The sequence below is a fragment of the Saccostrea cucullata genome, unplaced genomic scaffold (assembly GCF_032062105.1).
Source record: "Saccostrea cucullata isolate Sc308-1 unplaced genomic scaffold, CSIRO_AGI_Scuc_v1 ctg43, whole genome shotgun sequence".
Classification (NCBI taxonomy): domain Eukaryota; kingdom Metazoa; phylum Mollusca; class Bivalvia; order Ostreida; family Ostreidae; genus Saccostrea; species Saccostrea cuccullata.
In genome coordinates, this window is record NW_026934231.1 from 1105238 (window position 1) to 1119473 (window position 14236).

The 14236-nt window shown below is 33.4% G+C and overlaps 1 protein-coding gene across 1 annotated transcript; it reads left to right on the plus strand.

The window, feature by feature from the left end:
• Positions 1-2329: 2329 nt before the first annotated feature.
• Positions 2330-6246, plus strand: LOC134240255 (putative ankyrin repeat protein RF_0381; the record flags this gene model as incomplete). Its single annotated transcript, XM_062722345.1, has 3 exons — positions 2330-3371; positions 5351-5653; positions 6106-6246. Coding segments are annotated over exons 1-3 (1486 nt in total), but the record flags the coding sequence as incomplete, so codon positions are not given.
• Positions 6247-14236: the final 7990 nt, after the last annotated feature.

Sequence of the window (14236 nt, forward strand, 5' to 3'; positions counted from 1 at the left end):
AAAGTTAATATTCAAAAGACAAAAATATTTTTTTTTTCAGAAATGGTGGTAAGATTAGAGAGAATGAAAATTGGACCTATGGTAACGATATAGTTGATATTGTTGACGATTTTAATTATCTTGGAATGCTATTTAATTACAACGGATTTTTTTGAAAACTCAAAAACACGCCGCAGAGCAAGGTAGACAAGATGTGTTTGTTTGTGCACAGGCACCTGAATTTTTATCAATAAGTCGCTAATTAAGCCAAATATCGAAAAATTCTACCCCCTCTATATATAGTGTATTTATATATAGAGGGGGTAGAATTTTTCGATATTTGGCTTAATAAGCGACTTATTGATAAAAATTCAGGTGCCTGTGGTTTGTGAAACACTGATGCCCCCGTATGGCAACATAGTGAAAATTAAACTTTTCTTAGATTCAAATTTAATATACTGGTACCCAAAGAGGGTCTCCTAGCTGGAAATACAATTGTAAAACATGAAAGCACTATCACAATCTCTTCCCAAGTTATGGCCAGGCAAAAGGTTTTTTCATAAGTACAGAAATCTTAAAGATCAGGGTCAGAAGGTCAAGGTTATTGGTATCCAATGAAAGGTCTTTCCACAAAGATCACATATTTGAAGTATGGAAGCCCTAGCCCAATCCATTCAAAAGTTGTGGCCAAGGTTAAAAAGATTTTACTAGTAAGTTAAACTCCATGATCAAGGTCAGAAGGTCAAGGTTATTGGTATAGAATGAAAGGTCTTGTCACAAGAATTACATATGTGAAGTATGAAAGCCCTAGCTCTTATTCTTCAAAAAAAATTGCCAATGTTAATGTTTTTTCATAAGTCCGGAAATCTCCAAGGTCAAGGTCAAAAAGTCAATATTATTTGAATCCAATAAATGCTCTTGCTACAAAAAATACATATGTGAAGTATGGAAGCTCTAGCCCTAACCGTTCAAAAGTTATGGCCAAGGTTAAGATTTTTTAAAAGTAGGTCAAACTCTAAGGTCAAGGTCAAAGGGTCAAAGGTCTTGATTTCAAATGAAAGGTTTTGTCACAAGGATTAATTATATAAAGTATTAAAGCACTAGCTCTTACCCTTTAAAAGTTATGGTCAAGGTTTATTTTTTAAAAGTAGGTCATTTTTCACATGTACATGTACATCTTTGTGGCAAGGCCATCTCTTGGATACTTACAATTTTGACTCTTTGACTTTGGAGTTTGAAACTTTTAATTTTTGACAAAAACCCTCTGAACGGTTGGTTTTAGGGCTCTCATATTTTACACATATATTTCTCGTGACATTCACTTGGCTATATCTTTTTGACGGTTGATTGTTGTCTGACTTATTCAAGGGGGTTTTTCCTTTTGAGAGTACCTTTCTTTGGTTTTTTAATTCTCTTTACCACGACCTTGGAGTTTGGGCCCTGGAGTTGAAAAAAGATTAACTGTCGTTATGCAATGCCATCGGTATTTCACAAAATTCTTGTTATTCCCTTGGCAACTAGTTGCGGAGGGGATATAGCATCGCCAGTATATTTCTGTCTGCTTTCCAGTTGATAGGAGCAGTAGGCAAGGAAAGAAAAAAAATGTTTATATTTCAATAAAATTAAACTGTTGCTCAAACGTAAGACTAAAAACTAAAGTTAACTATCTTGTTAAAAGAAAAGAAGTTTACAAAAAAATGACGTGAAATCCTTATAAATGGAATTATATTAGACAATCTCCTTATATTAAACTGTAAGAATATTTCTATGCATTTTATTAATTGCAACAAATGTTACTGAGCAAAAAAGAGTATTATGCTATGATCAAATTCAAGAACTAAAATCTTAACAGGGAGGTTATATCATCCAAAGTACATCGTAATTTACTAATCTTCCTAAAAAGTCGACAGAATTTGACGTTATATACATTTTATATATTTGCCATTTTGAAAACACATCACGAGGTGGTTATACGTTTCCGAGTATGAGCTTTAAATATTTTTGGCTGGTTACCAACTAGATCTATTTATTGTTACATGTAATACGTACTTTCCATTTTAACAAAATACTTGGAAATGACGCCATAACTCTGATAGAGCTTTTTATGCATTGAACCAATTGATACAAGATATTCAGTTATCAGGACTATTTTGCTGGGTACGAATTTGGATAAAAAACGTAAGATGTACCCCTTTATATATATCTATTAGCTTCTGTCCATCTACTTTCGATTTAATCTATCTAAAAGTATAGTAAAGTCTTGTATGAGTAGCTATACATTTACTGCGTCGCAAAAAAGTTTACAGTTTCCTTGTTTGAAGTACAAAAAGCACAGAGAGACTTGAATAAAATGGAGTCCATGGTCTCACCTCAGTTCAGTGCGGTTGAGCGAAAGTTAATCAGAGCTGTTATGGAAGAAAATGTTGAAGAACTTGAGCAGATATGTGTTTCCCTTCCTACGGACTTTAATATTAATGATGTTTTTGAGAAATCTTATACACTTTATGGAAGCTTAGAAGAGACACCTTTACTTTATCTGGCTTGTTGTGCTAAAAACTCTGACATTTTGAAAATTTTGGTAAAATATGGCGGGGACTTGTACATCAACAAACTGGACGGGACGAATATATTTCATTACGCTTGTGGAAACAAAAATCTAGATGTTATGAAGTTTATTCTAGAGGAATGCAGTGATGTCGATTTCCTTCATACTTTTTCGAACAATGGAAATGATATGCTCTCTTTTGTGGCAGATTCATTTGAAGAAAATCAAAAGGAAGCGCAAGTTTTAATCGAATGTCTCGCATCAAAAGGAAAATTCAATATCAATCGAATTCAAGGGGATGGGTTTACTGTATTACTGAAAGCTGTTTCCCTAAATAGGTGCGAGTTAGCAGACATTCTTTGTCAACTTGGAGGAGATGTGAACTTTGGATATCTAAACTCTCTCAAAGCAATTCAGTGGGTAAGCATGCAATGTGGATATCATAATATGATACAAATACTTATAAACCACGGAGCAAATAAAAACGAAATCTGGCGTGGGCAACGCCCAATTCACCTTGCTCTTTCACGTGGTTTAACAGAAAATGCAACTGTTTTGATGCGTGCAGGTGTGGACATTTCCGGTTCGATTAAATTACATTATCCAAAAAAAATGTGGATTTCTACATTTTGTCTCGCTGCTTGGCGATGCCCTACACTAATTCCCGAGTTTCTAGCTTTGGGAGCTAGTCCAAACGAAATGGACCGCAGCACTGGATATTCTGTGATTGAATTTGCCTTAGAAGGTAATGCCAGTCGAGATGTGATAAAGTCGCTCCTTCAGGCTGGTGCTGATATTAACAGAGGATGTCCCGGAAAGACAGCTATTGAATTTTGTAAAAGCATAGGTAAGTATTTCATTTCTAATCGATACAGAGATTCATATAGAGTTCGTATCTTTACGAGTCTAGAAAACAGTGGATATTTATGCCCTATAATCAGTGCTGATAACCTCGGATCTTAATGGATATACAATTTATTAGCTATTACTCATTCCAGTCCAAATTATTACATTTTCTGATTTAAAATGTTCCATATTATGTATGTTAATTTTCATATACTTCCACCGACTGAATATTTTTCTTTCATAAAAATCGATTAATCATCATTTAAAGGGTCCTGGTCCTCTGCTATAAAACAGCAATTTTGATTATAATTGAATTTATGTATTAAACGCGTTGTTTATGTATTAAATACGTTGTATTTACATGTGTGAGATGGTTTATGTAATATTCACGCCGGTGGAATGCGAAATTTCAAGCCAATGATTAGCGGGCTAGGATCACGTGGTCAGCTGAGCGGATCACTTGTATTTTATTCCCGCACTGACCACAGCATTTTTGGAATCACGTATATTTCGAAGATATTTCCTAAAGAAATCCAAGAATTTTATATTTATGTTAATATTTTCTGTATAATATCATGCTTATATATTTTAATAGCATTTCACACAAAAATTAATATATTAAAAAATTTATTTCATCTTAAAGTTATTAAAACTTTTTGGATGGGTTTGATTGACACATCCTTGCACTCTCACAAATTTTACTTTTATTCTCAATACTTAGGAAAAGTTTCAATCTTGTTGAGTATTAATGAAATATATTAAAACTTAAATCTAGAAAAATAATTATATTCAGAGTAGAAATGTGAAAAAGCAAAACAACTTCATTCCGAGCTAAGTGTTGTGTATAGAGTTTGGCAAATTGATCACAGTCGTGAAACGTACAAATTTTTTGTAAACAGGGCACGAGCTCTGTTATTATTGATGTTTACGATTCACCAGGTGTGTTCATATTGTTAAAGTCTGCTCACAACAAGATTTCTACTCTGCGTTTTCTGGATTACAGTTTTAATATTTTTCATTTATACACAACAAGATTGCCATTTTTCCTAAGTATTAAGAATAAAATTAAAATTTGTGAAAGTGGAAGGATGTGTCAATCAAACCCGCCTAAAAAAATTTAATAACTTTTAGATGAAATAAGATTTTTAATTTATTTTTGCGTGAATTGCTATTAGAATAACTAAGTCGTAATATTATACAGAAAACATTAATTTCAAATCTGTGTCCATGCACTTTTAAACTATCTGGGTCCAGATGGCGTACATCTGTGCTGCACCCCCTCGCACGACCAGCCGATGTGGAAGTTTCTTCTTTAGCAAACTAAGCAAAAACTAGCGCGGTGAGCCTGCCGAGCATTTGAAGAAACAAATTTCATTTAGAAAATTTAAAATTTCTAGTATTGATTTTAATTAACAACAATAACATTAGAGCCACATGGGAAATAGTTTGATGCTGCTTAATTTTTCAGAAATATTTTTATGTCAGATCATAATGACAGATTGTGAAGAAATGTTACACGAAGAACAGTAAGAGTAACGTTTTATTATCACAAAATACATTTTAAAATAGGAGGTGTATATGAAAATAATACTTAGTATCCTACCTGTTAAAACCATGTTAGAAAACATCATAAAGCGCTGCTTCCTAATATCACAACATGTGGTACATGTATGTGTTGTAAGAAAAATAAATTATATATATATGTGAGGAGTTATCTTTCTTCTAAACACTTGTATTCTTCATTGAAAAAATGTAATACTTATAAAAATTCTACATAACATACTTGAAAATTTAAGCAATTTTTAAAAATAGTTCTTTAAAAGATACAACTTTTATTTCAGTTCCAAGAATTTTAAAATGTTGTATTGTAATGTAAATATTCTTTGATTAAAACAATGTCTCATATTCTTGCATTGGTGGCCGGTGTATTTGTGTATATAACTATTCCTGGATTTTGTCCTATGTATCTCTTTCTTGCAGATCAATTACTTGCATTTATTGACTGGGGGGTGTCAGTGAAAACGATCGAAAGTCAGATAGGAACTTCGCTTCTCAGCATGGCAATCTCAAACTCTTCTGAAGACACTGCGGAAGAACATGTGAAATACCTTCTATCTAAAGGTGCAAATTTAAAGGATCCTGCAAATGGAAAAGATTCCATTTTGATATCCTCTCTGAAAAGAAGATTTTACCGCATTGCAGACTTTCTTATAGGACAAGGTGTTAATCTGAACCACAGGGACGGAGAATGGAGCACAGCACTACATGTTATCTGCAAACAAGGTTTGTAAAATAATTAATTTTAATTCTTGAGATGTTTCTTTTTCCTTGACTGTATGATAAATTAAAATTTTTATGTAATTGAAAGGGGTTGGGTGGTTGTGGCCATTTTCAGACTATTTTGATCTCCTTTCGAAGAAGAGCTCCGTATGAAGATATACAGAAATGATCAATTTTTGAGTGCCGAATCAAAGTCAAATTTTGAATCCCTATACCGGTAGATGAAGTAAATTATTTTCAAACCGGACGTACAATCAATAGAATTATGAATCAGTTTATTCGACAGTATATATAATAATGATTGTATTTAGCATGAGCTCTTTACCAGATTTAAAACTATTACATGCCCGATTCATTGCATTATGTCTTAGTTTCATCTTTGCAATACATTTGATTCATATTGCGACAGAAGAATTCATTCTGAAGAATTCAAACGTTTTTTTCATTTATTTCAGTCGATGGCTGCTCCCCAAGAAGAATTACCTTTGGCAAGACAGCATTATTTTTCTGTCAGAATTTTGAATGTAGAAGAACAATGCCAGCTGCTCAGTTCCATTCTACGCAGTCATCATCCAGTGCACCTTGTAACGGTTCAGGTATGCATTAAAACCTTTAAAATCAGCTAACAAATACAATGCTTGTAATATATGTTATGGAGATAAATATACACATATATGGAGCTTAAATTTTACATTTGTATAAATATTTGATGTATTTTTATGGAGCGATAATAAAATAAACTTCAAATCTCTTTAATCGATTATTTTGTGGTTGCAAAACGTTATCAAGGGAAAACTTTTGAATGTCTATATGTAATTTTTATTATAACGTTTCATGTGTAATATTTCCTTATAGTGACTAATAGGAGTATCATTTTTTACTGTAGGAAAGCCGATGTCCGTAATATATATATTACGATCATCAAAACATGCCGGCCGAGCCGATCGGTTGAAAATTTTTGACATTATTCATTAAGAATGAGTAATTTAAGATATTGATGAAGCGGACATCGATGATATCTCCACGCTAGTATAGTTGTTATTTACCCGAACAAGCGAAAATAAATGAAAAACGCCTTTGAAATTTTGCAGTATGATGACCGTAACAAACACATTCCAGTGAATAAACAAGAAAACATTGATGTAACCACCAATCGTCGCCCGGAAAATAAATAAAGTAAACAATGGAAATGAGTCTCGATCATCAAACCGCTCCGATATGTGTGAAAAAGCATGCGTCTAAATGATAGAGACGATAGTCGAAAATATTTTGAAAATTTATAGCCTGATGAAAATCGAAAAACAACGATACCCTTTTAAACTTTATCAATTCCTCAAGTAAATGTTGACTGCATAAAATATAAAATGAAACCACACACATGCAACACATATTTTCAAAAATCTATTCATTTTAAGAATATATAAACACGTTTTTATGCGATAAGTAAAATTCGATGTTCTAAAAAAGGGGGGACTTGTCGTTTTTTCGATAGTAAATGATAAGCAACTTTATGCATTAAATATGCATTAAATATAAAAAACATATATTTTTACAGAGTCACTGTATGGAAGTAAATATAACGCCTATTGATTTATAAGGGGAAAGAACATTCTGATTAACAATCTTTTTAATGTTTAGAAAACCTTAAATTCTGAATAACTTCCCCCAACCCAATCCCCATGCACCAACACTTAAACTTATACGTATAGAGTGCAAAGATGACCGTAATACAATTATACAGCTGACCGTAATCTAATTACAAAATCATATATGTGACATATGTAAGATGTAAATATCTTTTTTTAAAATCAATTCATGTTTGTAACAGCAACAGGGGGAACCCATCCCCACTTTTTTCGAAACATAACCTTTTCTTTTGAAAATATTCTCGAGTGAGACGTTAAACAATATAATACAATCAATGTAACACCCAAAACCTATGATAATCGTGATGACTTTCATTTTTCGATCGTCAACTGCCCTTACTTATGCACTTATTACTTACCTTCATCACTTGGATTTTATATCTCTCAGTTAATTCGAAACGCTAGAGCATGCTCTACGCATGAACAATCTATAAAACGAGGTAAATAATTGACTAACAAGTTGATGAACAGGTCGAGACCACTAGATTTTCTGACGTCAGCATAAATTTACATGTAAATTAGCAATCTGTTTACTTTACCTACTGCAGAATGAACCGCAATGCATTGTGGGCTACTACAAGTAGCCAGCTGTGTTGAAAATAAAGGGCAACTTGAATTATTCCTTGGAAACTTATTTTCAATTCTTTTTTGAGATTTGTGAAAGAAATATTTAAAATGATATATAATCTTTTATTTCTATACTCACATTTACAAAATTTGCTATATATCAACTTACAATACATCGGCCTAAACCATTGTTTAAAGAGACGTATGTGCTATCGTGTCGATAAAACATTCAGTTTTTCACGTGATATACGTGTACATAGTTTTAGCAGGTAGTATATAGGTCACTGGTTTTAGACAGCAGGAGTGTTTTATGTACATGCAAACGTCAAAGTGTTTGTACGGTATTCGAAGCAACTATTAATCATCTAAAATAACTCCAGTATTAAATGTGAGCATGAAGCAATGTCTTTAGAATATAATCTTCAATTTCGGTCTTATAAAGTGATAAAGAAACTCTACAGTTTTTCCGGTGACGAGTTAAATATTGTGCAGTAAACCGACGAAAACCACGTGTCGCCATTGAATCGTAAACATGTAGTAGACTGTCATGTGTTGCAACCACTATTGAAATAACGACCATTATTGAAATAATTATTTCAATAGTGGTTGAGAGTGCATTTCAATAAGAAACAATGTATGCTACCACTATTGAAATACGAAAACTATTGAAATAATTAATTCAATAGTGGATGAGAGTGCATTTCAATAACAAACATATGCAACCACTATTGAAATAATTATTTCAATAGAGGTTGAGAGTGCATTTCAATAACAAAAATTGTATACAACCACTACTGAAATACGACCTGACTATTGAAATAATTATTTCAATAGTTGTTGAGAATGCATTTCATTATATTAATAACAAGCATAAGTTGCAACCACTATTGAAATACGACCACTATTGAAGTAATTCAATAGTGGTTTGGAGTGCATTTAAATTCCAAATAGGTTGCAAGCACTATTGAAATAATGATCACATTTGAAATAAAGTTTTCAATAGTATTGAAATAGTATTGAAGTAATAATATCAAAAGTGATTTAAATAACTATTTTCAAATTGATGGTTGCTGATAATAAATACTTAAACCGCATTGCAAGACATATTGAAATAAATTAATTATTCGAAATACAAGGATTAATGGCTTTTTTATACCCCCGCTCCGAAGGAGAGGGGGGTATACTGTTTTACCCTTGTGTGCTGTCTGTCCAGCCGTGTGTCTGTGTGTCCGTGTGTCCGTCCGTAACAAATTTTCGTCGCAGTTTTCCCAGCAACTACTCATCGTAGATGCTTGAAATTTTAACACAATCTTCTCTGAGGCATGCCATATGGTGGGATACATTTTCGCTCAAATCCGATGTCAACTTCCTGTTTGTCTGTGCGTCTGTCCGTTTCATACATAACAAATTTTCGTCGCAGTTTTCTCAGCAACTACTCATCGTAAATGCTTGAAATTTTAACACAATCTTATCTGAGGCATGTCATATGGTGGGATACATTTTCGCTCAAATCCGATGTCAACTTCCTGTTTGTATGTGCGTCTCTCCGTTTCATACATAACAAATTTTCGTCGCAGTTTTCTCAGCAACTACTCATCGTAGATGCTTGAAATTTTAGCACAATCTTCTCTGAGGCATGCCATATGGTGGGATACATTTTCACTCAAATCGGATATCAACTTCCTGTTTGTCTGTGTGTTTGTCCGTTTCATACATAACAAATCTTTGTCGCAGTTTTCTCATTAGCTATTCATAGCGGATGCTTGAAATTTTATTACACTCTTTGTTGAGGCATGCTCTTATGGTGGGATTAATTTTGATATGAATCTGATGTCAACTTCATATTTTTCTGTGCGTCTGCCTGTAATTGAACTTGTGTATATTAACATGATAGTGCTTATTTACATCAGAGCGGGGGTATTACTAGTGAGCATTAGCTCACAGATTTCTTGTTTATTAATCATTTACGACTACTTGGGAATGAATATTTTTATTGAAGTTAAAAATACGTTTCAAAACACCACATTTTAATCACTATTGAAATAACACCTAACATTTTAATAAAACTAATACTAACTTAAAAATTTGGCTTTTTGATATCTTGACGAGTAGACATTAGATTTACTATCCGTATTTGTAGTGTATTTAATCCCATGAATATGAGCGACAATTTATTTCTATTCTAAATCCTTTTTTATTAAAAATATCCATGTTTTCAAAGTTTGTACACAAAATTACCAGTCTTTTTCCTTCATTTCAATGGAGTCAATTCTAATTTCTATTCTGAATTATAGAGAGGTCAGTACAATACAACGTGTCCGTGTATTAATTGAAATTTCTACAAACAAACAACTTTAGTTATCATAATTATTTTAAACTCAATAAACTAGTTAATTGTGTTAATTAACAGAATGTGTTATTAAGGTCTTCCGTTTCCAACGGAAGACCTTCTACTGATTCTGTTGGTAAAGATTATTAGGGTCTTCCGTCTCCAACGGAAGACCCTACTATTATTCTATTGTTTCTTTTTCACTTTTATTATTATTATTATTATTAGGGTCTTCCGTCTTCAGCGGAAGACCCTTCTATTATTCTTCGGTTTCTTTTTTACCTTAATTATTATTATTATTAAGGTCTTCCGTCTCCAACGTAAGACCTTATTGTTTTCGTTCGGTTTCTTTTTCCCTATTATTAAGGTCTTCCGTCTCCAACGGAAGACCTTCTTGTTTTCGTTCGGTTTCTTTTTCCCTATTATTATTATTATTCTTCCAACCGATTTTGTGCAAGCGATTTCTCAGAGATGGCTCGTCCGATTTCTACCAAACTTTCAGATCTGAAAGATATTCAATTGGTCTTGATAGGTTTTTTTCGTTTTTGATTATCTCACTTCCGGTCGTGAGATATGGACGATTTTGTGATTTTTAGAGGGTCGGCTTGTCCGGGAAACTCCTCCGAAACGACTTAAGATATGGACTTGAGATTTTCAGGGAAAATAGAGAAAGGTTTGGTGAGTTGTAATTGGGTCTCCAAATCTTTCTAGCGCAAAAGGCAACAAAGTTCGGTGGGGCCAAAAAAATGTCTCAGAAATATCTCACAAAATTTGACATATTTTGTCTCATATCTTCACTCCTGTTCATAATTTGTTAAAACATATTGAAGACAAAATGTTCAATATCGCAAGACCTTTCATTTGATATAAAAAAAATAGGGCTGACCCTTCAAATTAGGGGCTAAGAGGGGCCAAAAGTCTTTTGTCTATAACTCTCTAGAGATCAATTCTTTGTTATACATTATTGATCAAAAGTATTCATCTTAACAATTAGATTATAAATATCTAAGTTGTTTGAAAATTGGTTTATCCGAATTCTAGATATTAATATTTAAAAATCTGAAGCGGGCCCAAGATGGCGGCTGTCTTTGTCAATTCCGAATTCCGCCATTTCGCAATTGGGGTTTATGGAGGCAGCTGAGCGTTTGATTAAACCATTCTGACATACGAATGCATGAAATGTAAACAATATTACTTGGACTTTCACGTAGTAGTGCGTTGCAATTCAGTGTCGATCTTAACATTTAATTTCCGTTTCACTACTTAAGTGTAACTGGGCTAGATACGATAAATGTAATGTGTACAAAGACTTTTTAAACGTCGAAATAAAATAAAGGCGATAAGAACGTTTTATTTATTTTATTTCATTGTAGCTATCACACCAATTTAATAGATAAGTTCTAAGAAAATGCACGAATATTTACTCCTGGCGTTTGGCGCAAATTATTAATAGTGACCGGCCTTTTATGATTCTTAGACAGGTGTACTGTTGCAAAAGTATACACACAAGTATATTTAGAGCAGTACTCCCAAAAGCTTAATGGTTTGCGCGTTGGGGATGAAACAGAAAAAGGCGACATGGGTTCAATCCTCTTTGCGACCAAAATTTTGAATCTTTTTCTGTGATATTCATGGCATAGGTAAAGGTCCCTATTTGCTGATTTAACGTATAATCAGTTTCTTGATTTGATAAAGAAGAAATTAATTATCTTTTAATGTCTTAGAACTTTCGCAAGCGTAGGTTCAACGTTTTCTTAAACACTAAAAAATATTCATTTCATTTTCTCATAAATAGGCTGCGCCGATAATACACATGGTGCCAATGTGCAAGTAAGGTCATCCCCGTGATGGGGAATGGACCTGTAGAAAACCTTCTCTGGTTCTGCAGAGTCGAGTTTTTAACAAATAAAATGTATGAAAATGCACGAATATTTACTTGTGGCGTTTGGCGCAAATTATTGATAGTGACTCGCCTTTTATGATTATTAGACAGGTGTACTGTTGCAAAAGTATACACACAAGTACATGTATATTTAGAGCAGTACTCCCAAAAGCTTTATGGTTTGCGTGTTGGGGATAAAACAGAAAAAGGCGACATGGGTTCAATCCTCTTTGCGACCAAAATTTTGAATAACTTTTCAGCTCGATTATACGAGATTTCTTTTCCTGAATAGGACGGAAGACCTCTCGTTGCTAGCAACGAGATCGTTTCTAGTTATTATTATTTTTTTTCTTACCGATTTTGTGCACGCGATTTCTCGGAAACGGCTCGCCCGATTTTCACCAAACTTTCAGATCTGATAGATATTCATCTGAACCTTGTCGGGAATTTTCGTCGTTGATGACGTCACTTCCGGCCGTGAGATATGGACGATTTTCTGATTTTTAGAGGGTCGGCTTGTCCTGAGATCTCCTCCTAAACGACTAAAGATATCGACTTGAGATTTTCAGTGAAGGTAGAGGAAGGATAGTAGATGTGACATTTTGCATATAGAGCTTTCCAGGTAAAAAGGCATCGACGCTCGCCTGGGCTCGAAAAATAGGCTCAAACGCATCTCGCAGAAATTGATACGTTTTCTTTTATATCTTTTTACTGGTTAATATTTTGTAAAGACATATATGATAAAAAATGTGCAATATAGTAGGACCTTTCATTTGATATGAAGAAAATAGGGGTTAGCCCTTCAAATTAGGGGCATAGAGGGGCCAAATGTCTCTAGTCTTTAACTCTTTAATGATCAATATTTTGTGATGCATTACTGAAGAAAAGTTATTCAACTTAACGATTTGCAACAATATATACTAAAAATTTGATCATATGTTACGAAATAATGGGTCACAGGGGGCTAGAATGCTAAATCTTTGACGCTTTATATCTCGAAAAGCGTGAATATTTTGATAAGCAATATTGAACAAAAGATGGTCAAAATAATGTCCCCAACAATATGCATACTTTTAATTTGTTAATTTTTTCCGTCGACACTTCCATTGTAAACCGGAAGTACATGTAATTTAAATACATGTACATGTATAGCGATTTTTTTTTCTCATTTTTTTAATGAATGTAATAGTTCATTACGGAGATTTAAAGAATGCGTAGCACCGGAAGAACGGTTCGTTCAAACCGGAAGTTGTCTAAAAATGAGTATTTTCCATCGAAACTTTCAGGGATGATTAATGCATGCTTGATGTAGAGTTGAAAGTCGTTTTGAGCACATACGGTCGCACCGGAAGTGAAGAAGTAGAACCGGAAGTTGATTGGAATTGATAGATCCTACATTTTTTTGTGTATATCAACATATTTTGAAGAATTCTTGTGTCTTTTTGACAATTTTTATCCTATCAGTGTAATTATACCAACACAGGTCTTATTTCATCAGATATCGGACGGAAGACCTACTTGTTGCTTGCAACGAGATTGCATCTAGTTTTTATTCTTTTTTCTTCTTACAAAATTTGTGCAGAAGATTTCTCGGAGATGGCTCTTTCGATTTGCTTCAAATTTTCACGGTCGATGCCTTGTCATCTGAAGTTAATTCCGGCAAATCATTTTTTTGAAATTCACTTCCGCTCGGAAGTTATCGCCCTTTGATCAAAATTTGGAGGACCTCCTTGTCTGTGATGGAACTCAAAAACGGCTCAAGCTAGAAAGGTGAAATTTTTAGTGATGATAGAGTACATGTTGCCACGTTGCAACATGGTCAGAATTTTTTCCGGAAGTGCCTAATATGGAAGCTCGGTAGGGGTCAAAATTTAGGACACGTTTTTTGAGTGATTTTTTGAGACATTTTGCATCATATCTTTGAAAATATAATTATTTTGTTATAACATATTGAACAATATTTGTGCAAAACATAAAAATCTGTAATATGATATCAAGAAAAATGTGCTGACTCATCAAATAAAGGGCTGAGAGGGCCAACAGTTTTTATTCAATAACTCTTTTAAAATCAATATTTTGTTATACATTACTGAAGCAAAAATGTTAAGCTCAACAATCTTCAAATATATATTATGATTTTTTTGTCATATGGTACATAATTA